The sequence below is a fragment of the Rhyacophila brunnea genome, unplaced genomic scaffold (genome assembly GCF_057557595.1).
Source record: "Rhyacophila brunnea isolate RB1 unplaced genomic scaffold, BYU_Rbru_1.0 scaffold_4, whole genome shotgun sequence".
Taxonomy (NCBI): domain Eukaryota; kingdom Metazoa; phylum Arthropoda; class Insecta; order Trichoptera; family Rhyacophilidae; genus Rhyacophila; species Rhyacophila brunnea.
Window position 1 is genome coordinate 24,198,260 of NW_028233068.1, and position 27,344 is coordinate 24,225,603.

Sequence of the window (27,344 nt, forward strand, 5' to 3'; positions counted from 1 at the left end):
AAAGCAATGTATAGAAAACATAGAAGTGCGTTATAAACATACCGTGTCTTTACCAATTGCCCCACGCAAATTTACATTCATCCTTGATGGTCAAAAATTTGTCTCGATCAGAAGTGGCAAACCTTTTTATGCTCAGGTGTCAAAAAATATATTTGAATGATTGGCATACTTACAAACAAATTTCGTTCACAATCAAGAGCTTTATTTAACTCCATTACGAAAAAAATCTAAGTGAATTCTAAGAAATTCTGTTTAGAATTCAAAACAATACAGTGAGAAATCATTTTGTCATTACATAATTCAGATTAAGGTTCATCAATTTTGCCAACAGAATTATCTGTGGCATAAGTTCACCAATACTAGTGTAGATGCATGAAGGTTTCATTCATATTCGATAAAAATCTAACCTTTAAAATATGTATAAAATAGTGTTTTGTACGAAATTAGAACCTACGTAAGTCGAGAACTGCCTGTATTCCATAGAAACAAGATCGATTGTACTGCTATACGCATTTACAGACCAAGTAACATAATATTCGAAAACTTTAAAGACAATAATTTTATTTAATACCAGTTTCATAGGTTGATAACAGACTTGATCAATGTGTTTTTATGTTTTCAAAAATAGAATAGGATGCTTTTTGGCCATGAGTATATTCTTTGTGACACGTGATTTTAATTTAAACTCAGTAATAAAAATATCTACATAGGTACATCATTCATAGTATGAACAAGATAGTCAGAATTTTTTTCAGTCTACGAGAGCAGTGAGCGTGCCCATAATGGCGATCCCTGATATTAATGCCAACAGCTGCTTAATGGATTCCATTTTGTCCTCCTCTTTGAGCAAATCTGGCAACACAGTAATCAAAGCGATGTGAAGGAACCCACCAGCAGTAAATGGCAGGATCCAAGATGTTTTAGCCTCTGAAAATACAAAATTAATGCATCAGACAACATTCAACATTTTTATAGAAATTTCTTTTCGTGCCCAGTTCTTTTTTGTCCATGTCTACTAATTAAATGAAGCAAATGCCCCTCCAAGAGTCTCTGTTGGTAGCTAGTCTGCTTAATATGTCTTCCCAAGTCATACCAGCATCGTATAAAATCTGACAATGTTATTTTATTTATTCAAATTCAAATTTATTTATTTTTACATACAGTGAACATCACAAATTTTAAATTTAAGACGTTCACATGTCATTTAAAAACAAATAAATGGTATTAAAACAGTGTAAAGAAGAAAGAAATATATGCAGTATCACAAAAACAGTATAAAAAGTCAATAGGTACAAAAATTATAAAGCATGGAAGGACACAGAATGAACAAAGTGGACCCTATTTTAAGAATTTATAAAACAACACCTGCTACGTAAAAAAACAGTGTTTTTGGATTTAGTGAAATGAGAACCCAAGTTTTAAACTACCCTTTCTCCTATATTATACAAAATTATTGGATTGTTTTGTTTCTGACAAAAGCATCCAGTATCATATCATAAAGCAGGATTATCAAGGCGACATTTGGTTCTGACTAAGTACAACAGGGAGATCCAAACATTTTGAATTGAAATGAATGTTGTCCAGCGATTCCCATTCAGATAGAGAGTTCTCTTAACAAAGTGTCATAATTAGTATTATCATAAGATAACGATGTTACCTAAAGTACTGCTAGCGCCACTGCATATTACGGCTGTCATCGCTCCGACCAGACCTGCTGTCGCCGTAGCCTAAAATAAGAGTAAAATGTAGCATTCCAGATTAATATCTCGTTTTCATCTCTACAAAGAAATTCAGAAAGATGTTATGTAATGTTTTTAAATATCAAAAAGGACTTATAAATTAAGGGAGAACGTTTAGGTAAGGTCCTTTAATAAAATGTGCAGAGAAAAGGAGTTAATTCAAAAGAAATTATGTATGGATAACAGACATTCATCACATTTTCATTCAGCCTTCTGCAAAATTATAAGCAAAACTGCTGTATTTGTGGTGAATAAAACCCACAAGTGATTCAAGATATGCCATTATATGTTGCAAAAGTTATTGTTTAGTGCAGGTTTTAGGCTGAACGCATCATCGTCGACAATTATGAAAGATCGACCATTACGGTCAATAGCGTCCGTTGTAGGCATTTAGGTATGATAGCTGACTTTTTATGGCCGGAATTGGAAGATTTCAATTAGGAAAGCATATGGTTCCAACAGGATGGCGCCACATGCTATACAGCCAGTGATGCCAACCGTACTATAATTATAGTACAATACTATAATTTTAATTCTACGAAAAATGTTAAATACTATAATTTTACGCCAAATATACCAAAATACTATAATTTTAAAGGATTCAAGACGAAAAATGTTCCTGTACTATATATTTTTCAGAAATACTATAACTCTTACGCCTTTGTACTATAATCAGCATAGAAAAAGATGGCAACACTGTATACAGCTCATGAAACACTGATTTTATTGCATATAAAAAACAAATTCGTACCAGAACTTGGATAACCCTTTATATATTATAAAGTACATTGTATTGGTATATCTCAGAGGTCGAAAGAAGCGGCTCGCGAAGTTGCATGCGGCTCTTAGCTTTGACGTTTGCAACTCTTCAGACATAAACTCCAATTTCACCTCATCTCAAGCAGCCTTATAACTTATGAGTTTATGAGATAGAGCCGTCGACACCGTTCGACATAGATGCTGGTTCACTCCAGATGCAGTTAATAGATTTAAAAAGCAAGGAACTGTGGAGCAACAAATCCACAGATCTCACCAGCCACTTGAAAGAACTCGAAAGAGAGAAATCCAATTTGATTTCTCAGCACGAGTGGTCAGCTATAAAACAACTGCCTATAATAGAAACAATAATATTAGATACATGGAATAGTTTGCGTGAAACATATGATGCGTTAAAAACACTAGCTTTTGGTATTCTCAGAATTTTTGGATCTACATATATATATGCGAACAAACATTCTCATCTATGAACCAAATAAAAAATAAACTGAGAAGCAGAATAATGGATGAAAATTTACAATCGTGTATTCAATTTTAAATAAGTAGCTATTTGCCAGATATAGTAAGGCTATCAAAAGCGATGCATGGACGCCGTTAAAATTTTTTTTTAAATAAATTTTTTTCCCCCCCCCCTAAAAATTCATTTCTATATACTTTATGTATATTACATAATATATGCGGCCCTCTGGTACAGACCTAAAAACTTATCTGTAGAATTGCCAAAAATGGAACTACGAATTACCATAGGATGCCATTTTGAAAATTTCATTCGAATGTCAGATTTTGTTCAGTTACGAGTCTTGATTGGGTAGTTTTCGACAGAGGCTCCAACATCCCATTCTTCAGATAAGTTTGAATGTTAATTTTTTTAGTGCACATTAAACTTTGTTCGTCATACGTGTTTGTTTTTATTGAACTATGACTACAATTTATAAGGATGGTCAGACTCGATGTGGAGTACCCGTGTGCGTGCAACCTATGAGCTGGAGCTGCGGAAGCGCTAATATGATGCTCGAACTCTCACGTCTTCCATCGACTCGGATCCCTTGGAAGGAAAATGGATATTATTCCGGGATGCTATAATGAGCTCCGCAACTACTGCCATAGGAGAGCGGCATACGCACAGGCCGGACTGGAGGTCACCTCATACATGCGAGATGATTGAGTAGAGGAAGCTCCTGAAAGAATTGCGAGACAATGGTACATACGACCCACAGCGCAGCGCGGAATACCAGACAATGGACCGCGTGGTAAAGCGTTCTGCCCGCCGCGATAAGCGCCGACGCCTGGATGACCTCATTCGGGATGCGGAATCTGCTACCTGTAAGAATAATCCAAGTGCTCTCTTCCGCATCACCAGAGCAATTTGCGGTAGGAAACGTCCAGTGGTCACTGCATTACGCAACTCTGACGGAGTGACAGTCACTGAACCTGCAAAGGTCCAGGAGCTATGTCGCCAACATTTCAGTGATGTCCTGAAACGCCCACCTCCATTGCATCCCTTCGATATTCCATCGGAGATCACCGCCCTCGGAATCACTACTGCATCGGGATTCTGCGAAGATCCTCCGACAACTGCTGAAGTTAAAAAGGCTGTCAAAAGACTGAAGCGCAGGAAAGCTCCTGGAGATGATGGCATCCATGCAGAATTTCTGCTCTGCGGACTGAGCGCTGTATTGCCATCCTTGTGTGACCTTCTGCACGAGGTGTGGGAAAGGGAGCAGTGCCCCAAAGCCTGGAGAGATGGTACCGTTGTTACACTGCACAAAAAGGGTAACCCACAAGACTGTAATAATTACAGAGGAATCACTCTCCTCAGCGTTCCCGGGAAGGTGTTGGCGCAGATTCTCCTGTACAGGATTAGAAGTCCCATGCTGGACGTTTTGCGTGCGCAGCAGAGTGGATTTGTCCCGGGGAAGTCCTGCTCAGAGCATATTTCAACTCTCCGATGCCTCCTGCAACAGTACCAAGAGATGAATATACCTGTCGCCTGCTGCTTCGTGGACTATGAAAAGGCATTTGACAGTCCTCATCGTGAATCTCTGTGGCAAATTCTGCTAGGCTATGGTGTCCCACGGAAACTGGTCGCCGTGATAAGTGCTCTCTACACCAATACAGAGTGTCGCGTGAGAGCAGCCGGAACATCCTCTGACCTCTTTGAAATCACGTCAGGAGTCAAGCAAGGATGTGTACTTGCGCCCTTTCTTTTTATCATCATGATGGATTTCATAATGCGTAAGACGGTTAGCCGCGACAGTGGGATACGCCTACATCATGATGACACAACCGATCTATGCGAAGAAAGACTGTGCGACTTGGAGTATGCAGACGACGCAGTCGTGTTTGACTCGACGATCGAAAGGTTGGAGGTAACCGTGAACAGGCTAGCCGCAAACTCGATGCGTGTGGGTCTTCATCTGAATGCCGCTAAGACCAAATCCATGTGCAGTGCTGCATGCATCGACACCGACACTCCTCTGCGGGTTTCTGGTCTGCCCATCGAGATGGTGTCCAGATTCAAATACTTGGGTGCCACGGTTGCCGATGATGGTGGTATTTCTAGTGAGCTTGGAATCCGCATGGGTGTGGCGGGCTCTGCGTTCAACCAACTTGGAGTCGCATGGAGGTCAAGGCTGTATTCTGTGAGGACCAAATGTCGTTTGTTTAACGAGTGCGTGCTACCTGTGCTCCTGTATGGCTGTGAGACATGGCATCTTACTAAGCTTCAAGAGTCTCGGCTTTTGAGATTTGAGAATCGATGTCTCCGCCGAATCTTAGGGGTACATTGGTATGACCGCGTTACAAACACCCGAGTTCGTGAGCAGACACAACAGCCTTCGGTGATTGAAGTTATCACGAAGAGACGATTTACGTGGCTGGGACATGTATTCCGGATGCCGCCAAAGAGTGCGGCACTTCGTACCCTTGTGGCACAGCCTCAAGGGTTCCGTCGCCGTGGCCGGCCCTTCCTCACCCTGCAGCGATGCTACAAAAGCGACCTACGTGTTGCAGGTCTGACATGGCGGGAGGCGCAGGAGTTGGCGATGGACCGAGGGAAGTGGCGCCAACTTGTGCTTGCCCTATGCCCCAATGTTGGGACATGACAGGGTGAAAGAAAGAAGAAGACAATTTATAGATGGCATTGGTTAGTTTTTAAAAATCAATTAAACCCTGTCTTAACCAAACCATAAGAGATTTGGTATATTTTGGGCGATACCACAAAATTGTGCACACTTTTTCATTCATACTTATTTGTTTAAGGCTTAATTACATTGGCAGACGCACAGACCCAACCCGATCCAACGATCGACGCCGACCGTCGTCGCCAGCTATTTGCAATTACACGCAACGTCTCAATCTCGTTGGTCCTTGATTTGATTGGTTTAAAATAATAATAGTGTTGCTATTATTAAAAATATAGATATTTCTTAGATTGGTGGCTACACTGAACGCATTCCCGCGCAATTTTACGTCAAAAAAACTGAGCTGTCAGCTGTCAAACCTAGCGAGCATCAGATCTGTTAAAATTTACGCGGCCGTTTGACATTTATAGAAAGTTTGTATACTTATTGTTAATTTCAGTGGCGAAGGGTGGAGGTAGGCTGTTAAGATTCGCTATAAATAGTGCACACTAAACTTTGTTAGTCATATGTATTTGTTTTTATTGAACTAAGACTACAATTTACAGATGGTGTTAGTTAGTTTTTAAAAATCAATTAAACCCTGCCTAAACGAAACCATAATAGTTTTGGTCTAATTTGGGCGATACGACAAAATTGTGCACACTTTTTCATTCATAGTTATTTGTTTTCGTTGGATTAAAAGTACATATTACACATATTGTTGGTTCATTTTTTTATTGCATTAAGCCCTGCCTAAACCAAACTATAATAAATGAAAAATATTATTCTATCTATAAAATATTCAAAGTTATGTATGATTTAATTGCATAATTTTAGATATTTTATAGATAGACATGTATTTTTTGACTATTATCTATTATGGCTTGGTTTCTTAGGGTTTAATTGAATTTTAAAAACTAACCAACACTTTCTGTAAATTGTAGTCTTATTTCAATGAAAACAAATATGTATGTCTGAAAAAGTTTAATGTGCACTATTTATGGCGGATCTTAACAGCCTACCTCCACCCTTCGCCACTGGTTAATTTACATCATGAATAACTGGGCGAGCTTGAATCTCCAAGCCGATTGAGTAATTCGAATATCGAAATCGAATAATCCAAAGACTAATTTATTGTAGCGAGTATGGCTAGGTATATTTCAACTGGCTCAGGCGGTCAGGACTCACTGAAGAACAGCGTGATCGCCATTGAATATGGCGGGTTTTTTTACGTTCCACACTATATCTTTGGCGTGTATTAATTCGACGAGGACTGTGTCCTCGGTGATACTCCATATATATATTTTTTGAGTTTTCGCCATCTTGTAGTTGTTCAGTTGAAATCGACCAGTAGAATGAAATGAACGACCGTTTGCATGACTCGCGAGCAGGCGCATATTCGGCTATTTTCGTACGCTTTCGCCAATCTTCGCTTGATAATGAATGGATCGCACGATGGATAATAGAAAATTTTCCACTTTCGTCCCGATCGCTCACGATCCTTGAAAATCATAGAGAATAGAGTTTGACAGTCGTGGCAGACGATCGGGCCAGACGCAATCTGCCAATGGAATATGGGCTTTACATTGGATTTAGAATACATATTACACATAGGTATTGTTGATTCATTTTTTTAAATTCATTAAGCCCTGTCTACTCCAAACTATAATAGATACAAATTATTAATCTATCTACAAAATATCCAAATTTATGTATGATTCAATTGCATAATTTTAGATATTTTGTAGATGGACGAGTATTTTTTTACTATTATCAAATATGGCTTGGTTCCGCAGGGTTTAATTGAATTTTAAAAACTAACCAACACCGTCTGCAAATTGAAGGGGTTATCGCAAGACAATGATATGCCACATAATTATGAGTGTGTTGATTTTGAATAAAACCAATTCCCAGGGCATACAATCACGTTTTACAAGACACTTAAAAAAAAAATTCACAGATGTCTCAATAAATATGATCAATGTGTAGTTCTTACAAATTCAAATTTTGCTAAAAAAATGGTTATAACAATGATATAATATGCCATGCTAGTCAAAATTGATATCGGTCAGTCATCCACACCTTCTGCTCCAAACAGAATAATTAGATGTGAGATATATGCTCATATCTCCAAACTATGTTTCTGTGGCATATCATTGTCTTGCAATAACCCCTTCAATTTTAGTCTTATTTCAATGAAAACAAAATACATATCACTGACAAAGTTTAACGTCCACTATTTATGGCAGATCTTAACATCCTACCTCCACCCTTCGCCACTGCTGTGCAGGTAGGAAGGTCACGCAGTGCAGGGGGAGGAAAATCAAAGGACAGATGCAACTAATACAACTTTTGAAAGTACATTTTCGATGGTGACAAATTTTACAGCGATTATTGATTTTCTGTATCCGTCCATGCGTGCAATTTGTGGCGCGGTCAAGTTTAATGTCAGGCATCGGATATGTGTAGAGGTCGTGATCGAGAATTCTCTAATAATTATGAAAATCCTTTATTCTTGTTCATCAAATATATTTTTTCTGAAATTTCGAAATTCACATTTCTGCTTTTCCCATAGACCTTATCATTCTCAAGAAATTACAAGCCATATCCACACCGGGCTGTAGCGCCGCGCAATTAATCTTTTATATTGTTATACTAAAATATCTTGGATAACACACCAATTTCTTTTTTAAACGTTTTCACTTCATCTTTAGGAGTCCTGAACTTACTTCAATATGAATTGAACACAATCTTCAAAAACTTCAAAAATCATAGATATACCTACCACTTTAAAATATGCCTTTCCTATACATCGCTTATTACGTTCAATATACTTTGTTTCCTCCCAACATTTGTTGTGATTATTTAAATCTAATAAGGCCAGGTCACATTTGGCCTTCAACAATTATTATAGGGAGGAAAAGATTAAAACTCCATATGAAACTGGATTGATTAATCAAATCCTTCACCTTAAAATGATACTTCACTGGATATCAGGGGGATGAAAGTTCCATACAGCGAACGTGACCACCTAATACTCAGTTTTCAGAATAGATGGTAGCACGGTCACACACGAAGTCGCATGATACAAGGCCATTTCAATGACCAATCAAAGCTCACCCATGGTCCAGCCAATCAACATTCGAGCTTTCGATCAGTCTTTTCAAATTTCATGTCAATTCTACATGATATTTTCAAAACAAAAGCAGTCGTCCAAGTGTCAAGTGTCAGAATAATATTGCTGTTCGGCGTTTTTAAACCATATTGATAAAAGGTTTTGCAATCCGATAGCTGATAAAATAAGTTAATGGGTAAGTCTACTTTTATTATATTATGTTTATAGGTATATACAATTGTATGCCCCTTGAAATTTCTTTGCAGTCGTGGTATCGAAATAATGATAGTACCTTCCTATTGTAATTTTCACGTTTGCAAATCTACCAAGGCAAATATAAAAAATAGGTAGGTAGGCATATAAAGAAGATTATGTTTGAGTAAATTACGTACCTACCTATATAAAATGTCTATATTATATTTGCGCATTCTTACAAAAGTGTAAATGGCGACCATTGTCATTTTATATTTTGAGATTAAGTAGATTTTAAAATTATTGTTTCAGAATCTACATCAATATGTTGTTGATCGTCAAGCGATGAAAATTTATAAAGAAATCTTCAAGCTACACAATACCTATATGAAATAATTAATGAAGTCATCAATCTGACAGGAAGTGCTGACAAATCATTTCCATGGTGGGAGTGTATTACTATTATTATTATTACATAATTATGTCCTCATAAATTTATATTGTTACTCATAATTTGTCAATATGATTATCATTGCAATAAAGTGTACCTATCTGAATTGAAATATCAACTTTTATTCATTTTTGTCACAATTTCGTTTTTATAATTATAAATACTTTTTTGGGTTCGGATCTATGGTTCTGTCATAGCCAAAACTTCTAGTCACGCCAATAGATGGTACCAATTATAGGGGACATCTTCTTGTATGGAACTTACGAATCTATATATATATATATATATATATATACGTCTGTTATCTATGCTGGATATGCACCCATGCTGCCAATTGATAGCTACACCGATTTCTTTTGTTTTCCATGCATACTATTTTTACTTTCAAATATTGAATCATTTGACCTGTCAGAATAATTCATAGATAATGAAAACAGATAGGTCGGTAAATGAAATTCATGGGACATTTAGTATAGGTAATTAATACATGATGTTTATAGTATTTTATTAATAGTAATTATATAATGTTACTTTTTCTTCTAAGTAACTATTAATACTCAATGTTTATATTTATTAATTTTCAATTCATGTTATAGGTATTGTAAATAACGGCAGTATGATACGCATGTTTGCTATTTTATTACTTCTAAGTAAAATACATTCTTATAGGCAAATAAAAGAGTCAATTATGACTATTTTATGAGTATGTACTAACACCAATTGGGACTGTTCGCCTTCAGCGGACGACTCCTCTGGAGCACTAGATGACCTATCCTTCGATCTTCAGCCTATTAGTCAACTGGACTTGTAAATTCGCAAACACCGCTCTTTTTAGCTAGCATTACAAATTTTCTAAAGCCTATGGTCTACATCGGAAGATCAGTCGGCGAAATACATTTAAAAAGAATAATAAGCTACCTTTCGCCCGAGAGAAAGCTAAAGGTCGCATTTGACCAATAAGACAGACAGGATGTAGATTGTAGGTAAAAATTCGGGTAAGAGATAGTCGCCAATTATTGTAAGAGGGAGGGTGACAGCTAATTGGGGGCGCAAGCAACCCTTGGTTCAAAAAGATATTCAGGCAGTACGTCTCGAGACGCTAGAAAGCAAAGTCCGCATCATTCGCGGCGAAAATTAAATTAAGTTTAGTAATTGTGTATGTTAAGTAGTTAAATGGAAAATAAATATATAATTCGTGTAAAACTATCAGTGAGTTTAATTCCTCGACCCTCCCAGAACTTCTGGAACGTGAAGTGTGTGGCAGCGAGGTGTTCTCATTTTATATAGTGTCAGTGCCTACCTACATAATATAATATTTTTTAGAATATATTTTCTTGACTTTCTTCAACACCAATTTTTGCTTTCATGAATAATACCAATCCATGTTACATGCCAGATTGTTTGAACTCTCTAGGGTAATATCGTTATTAATTAATAAAGTTAATTCAATTTTACATTTCTGTTCAATAATACTATTTTATTTTCCCTATTTTTGGAGGTGATAAAAATAATAAACTAGTTATTTTCTCACCTAGTGAGATATCCCGAATTCTGGCTAGTTCAGGGTATTGGTTGAACTCAGGATTCACAAAAATAAGTTAAATAAAAGTCTTTGTTTTTTGGTAAGCACGTGGCTTTGTATTTTCAATGATTATTTTTTTTTACAAGAAAGAAACTTATGTTAAACAGCGACATAGATATTTATTATTATCGTTTCTTTAGTTCCTTAATTAACTATATCTTAATTCACCTATATTCTAATTATTAATGGCCGACATTAGTTTTATTTTTGGCGCGCGAGTTCGCGAACGCAATTCTACGTCCGCTCGTGATTAGGGATTTTTTGCGACTGCTTTTAAATGTTTTAAACGCTCGCGTGATAATTTGGCGAGTACAGTTACCGCAAAAGAACTTCATGCTATCTCTCTTCCATTCTTGCATCTTTTACATCTATCTCTTTTAAACTCATAAAACAAAATCTTACATAGATTTACAAGCTATTCCTATTACAAAATTAATTACAATTTTAATGCTATGAATCTTAATGTAATATTTAGGTACATATTATGATCATTATTCTAAATTTTACATTTTCCTTTTTATCCAGATAGTCAAGTGATACGTCATAAGTCTTTCCTATTCTGTTAATTGACTATGTGGCCAAGCTGCACGTTTAGGCCTACAAAACTTTATTCCGGCTCCCCATTGAAGACGGGAAGTCCAGGAGTATGTTACTAGATAGTTGGTTATAATAAAATAAGCATTTTGTAATTTACTCAGTTGCAAAGCTCGAAATGGACCAGAGCGCACCGGAGCACCGTTCTGGTTCATGAAATCCCCAAAAGTATCGCTCTGTCGATAATAATTTGACCATCTGAGCTAGATAGGCCATATAATACAAAAATCTTACTCTTATTTTTATAAAATATACTTAAAATTAGATAACTATGTCAATAATTTCGAAAAAATTTTTAGCGCTCCGGTTCGTATAATTTTCCATTTTGAGCGCTACTCAGTAGTATATTTCGTATTTACTAATTTTGCAAAACATGGATCCACTCCTGTAGGAGTGGTAATTATCTTAAAAGGCTTTTTACGAGAAATGGTTTATAGCCATTTTTTAAATCTAATGGGATATTACAACATTGAATAAACAAAATGTATTATTTTTATAGCAATAAACTACAAAATACGATAGATAAAACTTTTTTTCTGATCATGTCAAACCGAATATACATCCCAATGAAAAAACCATCTATCCATCCAAAGTTCCTACCACATTAACTAATTAGGATGCTAAATCAATGGTTTCATGATTATTAGACTCATTTCATCATTTTATGACTATTAGATTTAGGATGCTAAGCGACCTTCAAGGTCTAGCGAGGCGGTTGGCTATCGTCAGCTCGCTCTGCTAGTAATAATAAGTAAATGTGAATTTTCAATCGAATATTATAGTAAACCTATTGAAATAAAAACTTACCAATTGAGCTTTTGCAGCATCCCACCTTGAAAATCCACTTCGAAGGAGAATAGCAAAGTCACCAACTTCATGTGGGATTTCATGAACTGAAATCAAAACCAAGAAATGTCGTAACATTGGGCCAAGTCGGTATCATTGATTTTAAAAAGATTATCATTTTATTGTAAACAAAGCTTTCATTCATTCATCTCAAGCAATAGATCTTATTAAAGCAATTAATCAATAAAATCCTTGGCAGCTGAAAATTATTTTTAGCTTTTTTAATTTGATAACCTAAAATTTCTTCATTTTCATGTTTCTTAGTGCTAAGAATCGTGATTAATTTCAGCTGTCCTCATGTCTCTTCAATGATAGCTGCATTCTACCATACACCTATTTAAGGTGTAGAGCATTGGGATTAAACTGAAGCCGGTTAAACAGATACCTGCAAATTTCTAAAAAAACTGAAAACTGAGTATTTTCCCTGACTTAACCTATCAAATTCTTAATAATATTCTGTAAAACTATTCTTTATAACACTACAACAGGCTAAATGACAGTAGTGTAGTGAAACAGTTGTATAGTATATAAAACAATCACATAAACACCCAGATTTTGAAAAAATCACATAAATGTATTGTGACCTCACCAGGAATCAAGCCTGAACCATGCGGATGAGACGCCGGTGTCTTATGCACTGGACTATAAGAATCACCTATACACCTTTAAACTTCAGCACCTCTTCTTCTTCACTTTTATATTAACCCCAATATTTGGTTTTAAAATAGATAAATCATTAATTCTCTTCCTAGGTGAATTGTATAATATATAATATTATACAATTCGCAGAGTGGAGGTATCTATACATAATGATTAGGTATTACGAAGATAGGTTGTCAGTCGTTCACTCGCACCATTACATCCTGACATTGGATGCCAATGCGCGTATTCATTGAAAACACATCATTATAATTTGACAACACATCATGGAATTCAACCGAAAGCCATGCTCTGCTGAATATTTAAAAATTGGTATCTTCGTAAATAACATCATACATAGGTAATAAGATAATGAACATACCAAGAATAGCAAATGTAGAAAGAATCCCAACCCTAAATGAAATAAGGAATGATCCTCCAACCGCTAAGCCATGAGTGAAGTTATCAATGGAATTTGCCATCAAGTTCAAGTAGCCTGATATCTGAAAATAGAAAAATTAATAAGGCTTATTACATAATATAAAATACTACTTACCTAATAAATGTAATATAAATTTTATTTATAATATAAAATCCAAAATATGCAGATGCCAGGGCCTGTTAAATTCCAAGGCATGTCTGTATTAAAGAATTGTCTGGAACAGCATAATGCACAAATAAGCCCATAAATATATTACTTAGTGTAAATGAAAAAATATGTTTTCATTGACTTTAATGCAACCTAACAAATAATCCTCATTATAGAGCCATGTCAAGTTTCTTTGATAATCCAGATCTTTATGCATTACTTGATTTATAATATGTAGACACTATATTTTACGATATATAATTAAAATGTTAAACAAAGTTTATTTTAATTCAGGATGTGAAATAAAAATACCAACAAGGATAAAACTCACATTTTAAAAATATCTAATATTATCTTTACAAAAGGAAGCATTCCTTCAAATGACTATGAAACAGACAGAATACTTAATTAAAAGCAATGATGCATTTCAATAAAATAGCACCAAACACAATATGTTATCTCATGCTTTATGAAGTGTATGAGTTATGTATTAGTACTTAATAATATTGTTTATGGACATAGTATACTTATGAAGTATTTTTGTATTATCATTAATATGAATACAATATTTGATTAGTAATTTCCTGTGTAAATATATTATTATAAATTTCTTGATAACATTGTTATTATCAAATCTCAGTTTGTAAAATGCACTGATGTTTTAAAAAAAGGAGTTTGGATTGGACTATACCTACAAGGAATTATATGAATTTTATATACCATTAGAAGATTCAAGACCTATGTTAGTGAGTACTTTAATTAGATACTATTGGATACTCTGCATTGTCAGAAATATATATAAGTAAATTGAGAAAAAGCGGCCTGTTTTAACATTTTCTTCTGTACTGTTAATTTCAATTTGGTCAATGTTATTGTATAAAAAACCTATGAACCGCACCGCACATTCCAGGTCGAAAGCACAAGGAAATTGGTTTTTTAAGATAAGGTTAAATAAAAAAAAATAAAAAATATGCATCTAATAAACCTCCAAAAATCCACTAAAACGGGTACCTATCTCCAATACGTCGGTCACGATCAACCAGTCGATCGTAGGATGCATTTTGCTAAATCACATTAGGCTTGTACAAACTGAGTCGTGAAAATGTAAAAAGAGTGTACATTCAGTTGTATTTTAATATGATTTACACCAAACCCATTATTACTTGTTGCAGTGTCGCAAAAGTGAGAAAGAGAAGGTGTGAATCCCTAAGCTTTAAACTGAGGCGTAGTTACTCTTCCTCATTGCTCAGTAGAAGAATAATTTGATGGTGATCTCTGTGTATTAAAAATGTCAATAGTTATGTGTGCATGTATGTTATAGTTTTTAATACAATTATTTCAGAAGGCTTATAGTGAAATGGTTATAACGAATTTTTCAGATTTTTTTGAGAGTAAATACATAACAACTTAACTGTCATTTATATTTTTTTTTTGCTATAAGTTCAGCCAAACATAATAATATGTTTGTTTTAGTTGAAAATTGAAGCGCCTAGTTTCAAAACCCCCTAAAACGATTTTAGGTAGTTTTGAGAAAAATGAGAAAAACTCATCTATTAAATCTCTGAACTTTATGTATGTATTATTTAATTTGTACATTCTAGAGTATTTTGGCTTATCCAGTTTAGGGGTATTTGAAAAGCACACCCTACCATTTTAGCGGGTTTTGAAATTTACCCTAATTTTTGATCATACGTATTTATTCATACGGCTTTTGGCGTTCAGTCTTTGGCCATCATATAGGTAACAAAAATATCCATCTAAATACATATCTAACTCAAAATTTTACGGGGATTTGAAACTAGGCGCTGCAATTGACAATGAGCGAGTATGGTAGATCACTGCCAGTTTTAACACTGGATAGTAGATCACAGTCTATTTGAAGTTGGACATGCTTGCACTAAAATTTAGGTACTTATAGATAGATCTACCAGTATAAATTGTCACACACAAACATTTGGAAATTCACTCAATATTTTATATGGTATGTTGAACTTAATTCCAAATTCGAATACCGGATGATTTATGTTGCTAAGGAAACGCATTTAGGTGTTTAGAAAATTAGACAATTTGGGAAGCATACTTACATGTATTTTGCCATCTTTTTGGGTATCATTTGTCGCAACTTTAGCGGCCTCTGCCTGATTCTCCAACATAGCTCTCTTCCACCAATTGCCCTTCAAGCACTTTCCACGAAGAACGCCATTCTTCAAAGAACTACCGCACACATTGGACCCATCAATATTATGTCCACAAGACCCGCCAGATCCATCGCCGTTATTGTTCAAGAGGCAACTGTCATACATTTCGTCTTCTCCATCGTCGCACAACACAGCACCACCATTTTGAATGCCCCCCGAAGACTTCTCCCGCTTTGTTTTCTCCGCATTTATCAGTCGGTGGATGTCTTCAATCTCAAGCGGCTTCGACGGCTTGGGTTCAGATTCTTTCTTTTCTACTTCTTCTTCTTCAGCTTTTGATGATGTGTCAGAAAATATTTTCTCCACAATGATGAAGAGAAGTAACCCGCCAAGAACGCAGAGACCGCATTTCATAGAAACGTGCTCATTAGCTGGAAATAAGAAGAAAAAATAAATAAACCCCATTTTCAAATTTATTTAGACAATTTTTAAAATTAGGTGTGCAAACAATACAATATTTGTTTATATGTGGATGATACTTATTAATAAAAAATGAGCTTTTGCAACAATCGTAGAAAAAACATGGAAGAAAATAATCCACATACCAAAGTCCGAATGCATTCAGAAGGAAGATATCAGTTATTAATTACAACAGCTGTTTCGGGCTATAAACCCATATTCATAAAAATCATCCTGAATTATGATTGTATGGAATTAATATTTTTCCCGGTGTACACTTTGATTACCACTGACCTACACAATGACTCCAAAAGCGAAATTCCACAAAGTATCCAAGAGTACGGTCATTCATGAATCATAATGATTATATCGATATTTTATCATTACAGTTGAATTGATCATCATTTTGAAAAACTTCAGACACATACATATTAGAAAAATTCCTTATAAAAAAATTAAAATGTTGGACGGAGTGAGACTCGTATCTTTCACTTTCCAGGTAAGTGCCTTATCCTTTAAGGTTAAGCTATCTATCTGTATATTATGCTAATTATTTCTAATAACTATGTTTATCTGAGGTAACTACTTTAAATTCTGCCAATCGAAAGATCTGCTTTGTTTAGAATGTACCTAGATCAATTAGGGTAAATGAAAATACTCAATAATTGTAACTGACATCCTGCGCTAGCCAAAATTTTATCATAACACGTATAGGTAACTTGTGAATAATGAAATAATTATTTTTTATTCATTACTGAATAGGTAATAGGTATACACAAGATTGAAGAATGTTAGATTCTTTATTTATTACCTAATTACTATAATTTTGAAAAGCATTCGAAACATATCGATTAAAAAAAAAATCTCAGAAGAAAAGTTGGATGGAGTGGAATAAGTTTGGTTAAAAGAGTTACTATTTTTTATAATTTGTAATTCTGCTTACTTATGTCTACATACATTGATATTTGATATGGTGAGTGGTAAGAGATGTTTACGTGGGTAACATAGGTACTTCGTCACCTTTCTATTTTTGATTAAACGATCTTTTACAAACTTGTCTTTTCCTTGACCATAATCAAGCATTAATTTCCAAGTTAAATAATATCATAATATATTTCTGCCTGTTCGTCTGCAAGGCCATTTCATTTCCGCGAGGTGAAGTTAACAGACCGAATCGTTTTTAGTCACTTCAATTTCCCACTTTCGTCAAACGAACAGACGACGATTTCGTATACCTTTTGCGCAACAGTATTGCCGCAGAATGCACAGCAAAATTAATCAGGAAAATCATGATTCGACATGCAGGCGAGAAATAATTCGAGACGAAAATGTGAGACAAAAAAAAAATATTACTGATTTATGTAAATCATTCAAATAATGACCGGTTTGCATCATTGATATTATGCAGTAAGAGATACAGAAAAACAATGATTCGTCAAAATACGAAAACGAAAATAACAATAAAATTAATTAATTAATAATTACAGTGCATAAACTTAATCAAGGGTATCAGTAATCAGACATGTTCTGCAGTAACCAAGTAATTCAACCAAAACTAATTGTAATTACAAAGAATAAAAATCAATCACCAATAATCCGTTGCAAGACAAATCTAAAAGGCTCCAAAGTGGAGATAACAGATTTATTACGGGGGTTAGCTGCTAGTTGTAAAATACATATGTGATTTCTATCCGGCCCAAATTTTCTGCTGTCGAATCTGAGTACAAAATCGAAACATTTTTTTTTTAATTTTAGGTCAAAGAATTTTTTACCGGTGAATTCAAAAGATTTCATATCAAAGTCGGCAGCATTTTCTTCCGTTTCAAAATTGCTTTGTTATATTTTTTCTTATTTTATCCTAGTAGCAATTTCTCGAGAAATGTGAATCATCTTTTATCATTATTCCTCGAGTTCTCTGGACGAGAAATCTCCACCTACTCTAATTCCAAAGTAATTATTTATTTCTTTCTAATCTTATTCGTACCGAGCAATATTATTATTATAAATGAAGTACCTATCCAAAGTGTTTTTCTGTAGGTACATAATTAATACTGTGTATATTTTCATACAATATAATAACTAAATAACTTAAGGGCGAACGTGCTCAGCGTGGGTCAAAATGGAGCTTTTTTCTATGTTCAAAGCATGATCCTGGACATTCCTTAAACGTTATAGATAATCTATTTATATAATTTTGAAGCCTTATTATCCTTTATATTTATTTTAAACATTTGATGACTGCATAAAGTATTTTTATTACATAACATAGTATTCTTTTAAACCTCTCGCTCTAATGTTTAGAATATAGTCATATTTCAGTACATAAATGTGCAGTGGTGTTAAGATTTTTTACATTTATTAATTTTTAAACGCATTTATAAAACCATCAGTATAATTTATATCGACATTATTATAGTGAAATATTTACGATAAAAAATTATACCTAACCTAACCAATTTTTTTTTAACGGTAGGTACATGTTCAAACACACGCGTTAACATCATTTTACTCCCTACTTCAATTATAGTTTGTCAATTTATGGCTACGGCCGCATGTTGTAGCTTAACCACTGGGGAATGCCAAAAGAAATGGCGTATTTCAAAAAAACATTACCTTATTCTTAGGTCAATAATTATTATAAAGCAATCATTATTCGTAGGATGTTTATCACACTTGAATGATCAAAGACATAGCTTATAATGAGTTTCTTTAGAATTATCTTCAAATGTGTTAATCTTCCCCATTTCTTGAATAATAAAACGCCCAATTCTTGTCAAATTTGGGATCACAGAGATTATCAATATAATTTTTTATCGTAAATATTTCACTATAATAATGTCGACATAAATTATACTGATGGTTTTATAAATGCGTTTAAAAATTAATAAATGTAAAAAATCTTAACACCACTGCACATGTATGTACTGAAATATGACTATATTCTAAAACATTAGAGCGAGAGGTTTAAAAGAATACTATTTTATGTAATAAAAATACTTTATGCTGCCATCAAATGTTTAAAATAAAGATAAAGGATAATAAGGCTTCAAAATTATATAAATAGATTATCTACAACGTTTAAGGAATGTCCAGGATCATGCTTTGAAAATAGAACAAAAGCTCCATGTTTACCTACGCTGAGCATGTCCCCCCTTAATAACATTAATAACAATAACATGTGATCTCAATTTATCTGCAGATAAGAAGAGAAAATATCATTAACAGCGGACTGAAAACTTGGAATGCTAATTTGATTAGTCATTACATTACTAATATATGGCTTGGTTTTAGTTATGTATTGTATGATTAGAACAGAGTGAAATATATACTACATTAATGATAGCAAAAGTGTGCGCTGCAGGCTGTTTGAGATAATCATAATTTGATGAGCAACATGCTTATGTGTCTTTCAGCAGCAAATTCGAAGAACTTTTTACCTCCAACAGCGACGCCGTTTTCCGAATTCTCAAGTGCTCATCAGTTCTCATTATTTCTGAGATCTGAAGAGAGGAATCTGGCGAATTCTTTTTGTAATTGCAATTTTCAGATTTTTTATCATTTATATACATAATATATAGTACGCCAAAAATACACTATATTTATGTATTTGTACTATATTTTTGTGCGGAATCACTATAATATTGGAAATTTAAATTTAAAAAATGATGTCCCATTGATTGCCACGATGATTTCATATATATGAGGAAATAATCCTTATAGCGAAAGGAACATAGATCTGAAGACCGTTAAAATAAAGCATTTACGTGCGATTTTCAAGGGAAAACTTTCGATTGGCACCTTTTCAGAAAAAAAAATATAAACTGACACTGTCGCTAAAGGGAAAACTTTCAATAGGGTACTCGGAATCTCAGAAGATAAAAAAAGGTAAATCGCCGAAAAAAATCCCAAAAATATACGTACAGATTACCTGTGGGTATGTGTAGGTACTTAAGTATATTTTATATCTTCTCACATAGGTACTGCGCTTCCGTTGCAGAACTATAATTCTATTGTAGATAAGACAGATTCTGATAACAGTTATTAGTTGTAAATATGTATAATGTTAACATATCCAATTATTAAATATAAACATCGCTATAATACAAATAAGAAGACCTACCACTGTTAATACTAATATCTTAGCTAAAGATAGAAAACTAGCGTTAGTATCGACTATTACTACATTGCATGGAATCGCAATAGATAATTATATAAGAAAAATAAGATAGTGGAATGCGACTCTTATTTTAAAATGTAATTAGTATTAGGTACTTATAAAAATATTAAGTATAGATATTGTATAATTTAACTAGATATGTGTATGGATTGCAATACCGAATGAATATATCAATACCGGTATTTCGGCATTTCTTATTGAATAGCGGTATTAATACCGTCAAAACATGCTATAGAAAAAAGAAGTACCTACCAATAAATATAACTATTAAAATCTATTTAAAACACTATTTTATGGCAACCTAAAGTTCCTACCTATATTTATTATGTTGACCTTTATAAATATGTATAGATCATGATATTACAGAATTGCTAATTTTTACAAATACTATAAGTCCGGGTACAGGAAAATCTCTCTCAAATTCAACGATTGTTGGATGTACTATCAACGATGGATCAATAGAGTTTTAGAATAATTGGAAATATTTGCAACAAATGTTTTCTTTTTCAAACATGTTAATAATTCATCGCGACAATTCTATAAGTATGTATATTTGAGGGATTTTGTTTTAATGTTATTTAACTTTTGTTGGTTTCAGTTAATATATTTGTGTTGCGGCAGCATAAAACTTATACTTACACTAAATTTAATAAGTATATGATATAATAGTGAGTGATGAAAAAATAACATTAAGTTCATTGCCGAAAAACATAAACGTGAACTTATGCTTTGTTAATACCGAAAATACCGGTATTTTAGATTTTTGAAACCGGTATTTCGGTATCGATAAATAATTTAATACCGGCATTGCAATCCCTAGATGTGTGTATTTAAAGTCATTATTTTATTATAAATTCACAGACAGATCCGTAATGATTTTCCTTGTATTTTCACAAAAACAATACATTATAATATTGCATATAGTGTTATCACGTTATCAAGTGTCGCGGTATTCCCCTTATTTATAGGTTATCAAAATAGAAGTCACCATTGAATATTTCTTAAAATATGATTATTAATTTTATCCATAATATAAAAATAATTAATCGTGTAAGTACAATAAAAATACTGATTGTGCACAATAATGTCATATGTCATGTCAGTCAGTCAGTTTACCATAATATTATTATCTCACGACTAAAAATATATCTAACTTTCCCTACCTATCTATGGAGGTCGTCAATGTGTATGAAGAGCTAATTCCGGATGTTCAACGCGTGCGTACTGCATGTGAGAAAAGGGGTCGCGGCGTATGAGTTGTTTTCAGAATCTATAAATCTTCATCAAACCTTTTGGATACACCGATACGACCGCGCCATAAACACTCGAGGCGCTTCTAGGCCCTCTAAAGTATCGATATTTTTTAACCGATACTAATTCATGTCGCTGAGACAAGTACTACTCCAAATGCCGCCTGAGGGCGCGACACTCCGCGCCGATGTTTGACAGCTGGATTCTATGGAGTGACGTTACAATAATAAGTTAGGCACTCCTCCCACGGCGCAACTGAAATCTGGTGGAACTGGTTGGTGATGGTACTCATAAACTGACCAATGTGATGATTCGCACACGGCGCTACTGAAACCACTTGAAATAATAATCACATAACCTCAAACTGTCAAACTGGGCCATCAGCCGTTTTGTACAAAAACCAACAACACGCGCGCTGCCGCGTTTACTTGAATAAAATTAGGTTATTTCAATTTTGCTTGTCTTGTACTTTTGACGTCTTGGGTTGTAAATGGTTTTTATGTCATGACACTTGTTCGCAGTGCTACAAATTTTGGTGAGAAAATAAGATTTTTCACCGAATCTAATGATGTTGGTACCACTGTTTTACGGTGACTGGAAACTTGAGAGACCGCGCGACTAGCATGTTGCATCTCTTCGCGACCGTTTTGAAGCCGACAGATTCCAGTCTCGCCGTCAGCGAGCCGCCATTGAAATACATTAGCTAGATACTGGCTGGAATTTTAGTTTCAGTTCCGACGGACATAAGTTGCGCCGTGGGAGGATGGCCTTACGCTGGCAATACGATATGGCAAAATGTGCAGGGCCGAGGAAAAGTGCGCGATCTAGTACCTACTTGACTACTACGCTTCGATGACAGGGTTTGATAGGGTGAAGCAAGTTCATATTATACTATACTACTACGCTACGAGCGTGAAGATCTATTCACCTAATCTACTCGGCAGTTTTGTATTAGCTTTTTATTTGAAGTTTTTACCTGTTTCTCCGTGCTCTCTCTTCCATTCGCTAAATCCGCTAAATAAACGAGTAAACTCAATCAAAGGGATCGAGGATCAAAGAACACGTGAGTGTGTGGCGACCTCAGCCTAGGATGACCGCTCCCGAGACATCTCGAAGCCTAAAATCTATAGACGCGTCACGTGATTTATTTGCGCCTCGTGAAAGCCCGACAGATTGAGGTGTGGGGTGGGCACTATTAGATTGTTATGTTTTTGAACGTTATCACAAATATTATGGAACAGCACAAAATACACATTTTATCTACCATTGCAGTTATTTGAAATAACATGTGAAATTATTAAGCACGCATTTGCTCATATGGGCATTTGCTATGTATTTGCGAACTAGGTATGTAGATAGATATAACATTCAATTTCCCAGTTGAGTGATTATTTGCCTGCTGGAGCAAGTAATAAAGTTGGCCGGATCAATACATAAACGGATTAATATGTATTATTCTTTAAAAGGCGAATTAAACTGTTACGATAAAAATAATATTTACTATGTATTGACAGACCTACAATTTTCCGATAGGGTGGCTTGCGTGAAAATTCGTTACATATTGAAAAGGCGGAGGGACGCCCCATTCTGTGATGTCGCGTGGGTTTTTCCACTGTAAACAGGGGACGTAATCGTTGGTGTTTACTATTTACACCTGCGGTTTTAAAACTTTTTCGTTTTACGGCGCCTCGATTGTATAAAGATTTTTTCAAAGCGTCTTAAAAAACTGATAATGAATGGTGATGGGGGAGCCGAGCCTATTGTTCACCACAGAATTTCAGATCTTTGAGTCAAAATATACCCTCATTTCCGACAGACATAAAGAAGGAAATAAAGTCATTCAAATCCGTTTGAAGATCAGTATGCTACTTCGAAAAATTGTTATTGTCGGTAGAGGTTTTCTTTATTTCGTGACTAGACAATATTTTTAGTCTTGACCGTATGAGAGAATCTGTTGAATTATATTAATGTTGTTTGGACAGTCCACGTCATTATATTTTTAATAATCATCATTTACATTGTTTTCCATCCGCTGTGAAATATAAATGAAACATACATACATGTGTATAAAATGTTTTTAATATTCGTATACAAATGTGTTTTGTATCTCGGTCTGGACTAGGCTTAGTAGGCTTACTACTATTTCACCCTGTCACAGTCGTCACGGACCATAGGACATGCAATAAGGCCACGCCATTTCCCCATGTCTTCTGACACCGTCCTGGGCCTCTTGCAACGTGGGCCCTGCAGGACATAGCATATTATATTCAGAGTGGAGGAGGATCAAATAACACGGAGTGTCGAACTCATAGTAAATACTTACTTCTCGAATAATTTCATAAGTAGGCACTAATTAAGAAGATAATATGTTTCGTATAACAATTAATATCGTTCGGGTTCCCTTTACAATGAAATATGATAAATCATACATAGTGTCCATGTTTTTTATTTACCTGGTGTGTTCATTTGTGCATGGTGCCAAGCTTCCGGCAATAGGTGAAGAAAAACATCACCCAGAAGAGCCCCGACGGCAAAGCTCAGCAATACTTTGAGTGACGGAGAATCAGCTGAAAATAAAGATAAATAGATTTCATTCAGGGTATTCTTTAAACAAACTACTATAGAAAATTGTACATGAAAAAATAATGTAATTTAAAAAGTAGGTACCTATAGTAATATAATTACGTACTAATCACCAATCTCACATAATTATTACCACAGACGCCGGACTGTCTTACTTATACAATCCACAATTTTATAAAATAAACGTGTATTTGATTCCGTATAAGGACTAAGTGAACAGTGAATAGCCAAACTACAAAGTACCCATTGACAGTACCTATATTATCAGTATTTTTCGCACAAATAGTTGGTTTTCTTATTTGTTGGTAACACAATAATCATAATCATTTTCCACGCCTTCAAATATTATGGTCGATTCAACCACAATTACTACACGTAGTTTCTGGCGTATATTTCGTAACGATCGAGAAGCGCTCTTCGAAGTTGTGTTGGGTTGGGAGAATCCCAAGAAAAACTTCCCAAAACCTCTGTTCTGAATGTTGTACACTAGAATGTGTGAGTTATGTACCTATAAGTATATTATGAAAAGACCTTCCTTCCCTTACCTTCCTTACCTTCCCTTACATCATGATACTTATAAGGGGAGTAGTTATTTGTTTGGTCAACTACCCCAGTTATTCTTTTATATTCAGACGATTGCTTTTGTATGTGACATGTGATATTGTATGGGCAGTGTTCAAGGAAAACGCGCGTTGGTATTTATATCATTGGCACAAATACACTAGTGGTATTACACGGCAGATAGCATGAAGTTATATTAATCTATGTTTTAATTGTAAAGATTTATCATGATCCTTTTAACTTGGTAATTTGGAAACGGGCTAAGTGCCCGCCCTTGTAACCTATACATATATTGAAGGTCTCTAGACAACACTGTCATTTCCGACTCGCTACTGTCTATCCTCTAAACATGAGCATAGACAATAATGTCTCAGTTGTAGAATTCGATAAAACCTCTACATACCACAAATAAAGATACTAAAAGATAGCAGTGGGTACCTGATTAATTACAATCATTTAATGTTTTCTTTGTTATCTTTTACGCCTTCAAAGGGTCTGTTTATATTAAGATTAATACTAATCAGAAAAAAGTACACATAGGTATAGATATATACATTCAAACAAGGTCGAACAAAAAGTTTTATTTCCCAACTGCTTAAAACTATTAAATAAAATATATCAGAACATAACTACTTAATACATAATAAGTAATAACATATTATAAAAATAAGAAGTAGGGCAAACTGTTAAGTGAGTAGTTAGTACCTACTATATTATGTATTTAGCGATAGCGCATTTGTGAAGTATTTATCCGTAGAGCTGAATCATAACTTATTTACATATAAAATTTAATACATAACTAACTTTACTAGTCATTCTGATTGTACTATTTGGGGTCAACAGAGATTGCATTACAAAGGTCGATCATCGAAACCGATAAAGACACAGTTTACAAAAGAAATATTTTATAAGGTCGTATTCAATATAAATCAATTTCGTTCGTTATAATATTATTATTATGTACCTCAGCATGAAAATTAAGATATATCGGAAATTAATCCAGTCTCTTGACAGTTAAATCTTACTACTGCAACGACGTTAACCCACATAAAAACAATAGGTATGTATATTTCTAGCACCTCCATGTTCTCCTGGTTGCTAGTGTTATTCTGAAATTGTTTCAGCATTCACGGATTACATCTCGCAAACTGAACCTACCGTGATGCACATTTCTTCAACTGCCTTTGACTTCTCCATTTCTTCGCGAAGGCCCATTGCTCCGCTTAGGATACTTTTACTTTTTACATAAGCGACTGTCTTGTGTCCGCTCATAAAATTTCATTCTTAGGTAAATAGATAAATAACTATGGAATTTGAAATTGAAACCCTACCTATATAGTGCCTAGTGAGGTTACAAAAAAATATGTGTTCATTTCCGTGCTACATACACCAGTACTCAGTAGGTGTTGCCCTATTATACTGAAATTTATTATGTAACTGGTAGATATGTAATTAAATATTAACGATCAATATTGCACTAAGGGTGATTCTAACAGACTTTCGCTATATATCTTCCATGCAGTATACATAATATATGGCCTGCACGCGTGAAAAGGAGATTCCACAGGACAAACGTTTAGGCCACGATGTGGGTAAGGTACCCACCGGATAATTTTACATACATGAAATCTAATTTGAACATCCATACTTAATAACACAGCAGAGTAAGTAAATATCCTATCAAAAAACAAATGCGTCAAATGCGTAAGGGATTGCTGAGGTCGAAAATAGTGTACAGAAGAAGCAATTTTTTTGTATACACGACCATAATAAGACCAGTAGTAACTTATGGTAGTGATAAGTGCCCTACTCAGAATGTAGAAGATAAATAATTAGCAGTCTTTAAGATAAAATATTGTGAAAATCTTTGAACATAGATAATTAGAAAACGAAGCTGACTGAATAAATATGAACCGTGAGTTAGACAACCATTGGTAGATTCTGAAAGTTGATGGACTATATTGAAAGAATGGTCGAGAAGACAGTGTTGCCAACCGTACTATAATTATAGTATTTGTACTATAATTTTGGTCCGCGTACTATGTACGATATAAAACAGGTATAGCACGCCCAAAATACTATAATTTTGAATATGGGAAAAAATATGTAAAAAGTACTATAAGTTCGATATTTCCGTTCGATAAATTGGTGCAAAGTACTATAATTTCGCAATATAAGAAGATTTGGAGAACTTGGAAAAAAATTGCTCGAAAAACGTAAAAAAATCCCTTGACTAGTTTAAAATGAAATTTCTTGAATTCTTCGGTAAGCATTTTTGGTCGGAAGAGGTACCTACCTACCTAAATAAAAAGGGGTCTCAGAATTTCTCAGTCTCCGTTATTTTTTTTTCTGAGAAATAAAAAACCTATACATTATCAACAGATGAAAACGCGTACTATATTTTTCCCCAAATACCTACTATAATTTTGGAGGCTCTGTACTATAATTCCACTTTGAAAAGATGGCAACACTGACAAGACACCAAAAAACCTGATCAGATACCAATTACCCCAGCGAAAATTAGCAATA

General features: G+C 34.5%; 1 protein-coding gene across 1 annotated transcript in view; it reads right to left on the reverse strand.

Moving 5' to 3' along the window:
* Positions 1-287: 287 nt before the first annotated feature.
* The window catches only part of Zip99C (Zinc transporter Zip99C), a 52,352-nt gene continuing 25,295 nt past the window's right edge, over positions 288-27,344 (reverse strand). The window contains exons 2-7 of the mRNA XM_085953999.1: positions 24,125-24,238; positions 15,731-16,215; positions 13,440-13,560; positions 12,380-12,465; positions 1,658-1,727; positions 288-927 (exon numbers count right to left, since the gene is read on the reverse strand). Of these exons, the coding sequence (XP_085810125.1) occupies positions 752-927; positions 1,658-1,727; positions 12,380-12,465; positions 13,440-13,560; positions 15,731-16,215; positions 24,125-24,238 (1,052 nt within the window). The 3' untranslated portion in view covers positions 288-751. The remainder of the gene's footprint in view (positions 928-1,657; positions 1,728-12,379; positions 12,466-13,439; positions 13,561-15,730; positions 16,216-24,124; positions 24,239-27,344) is intronic.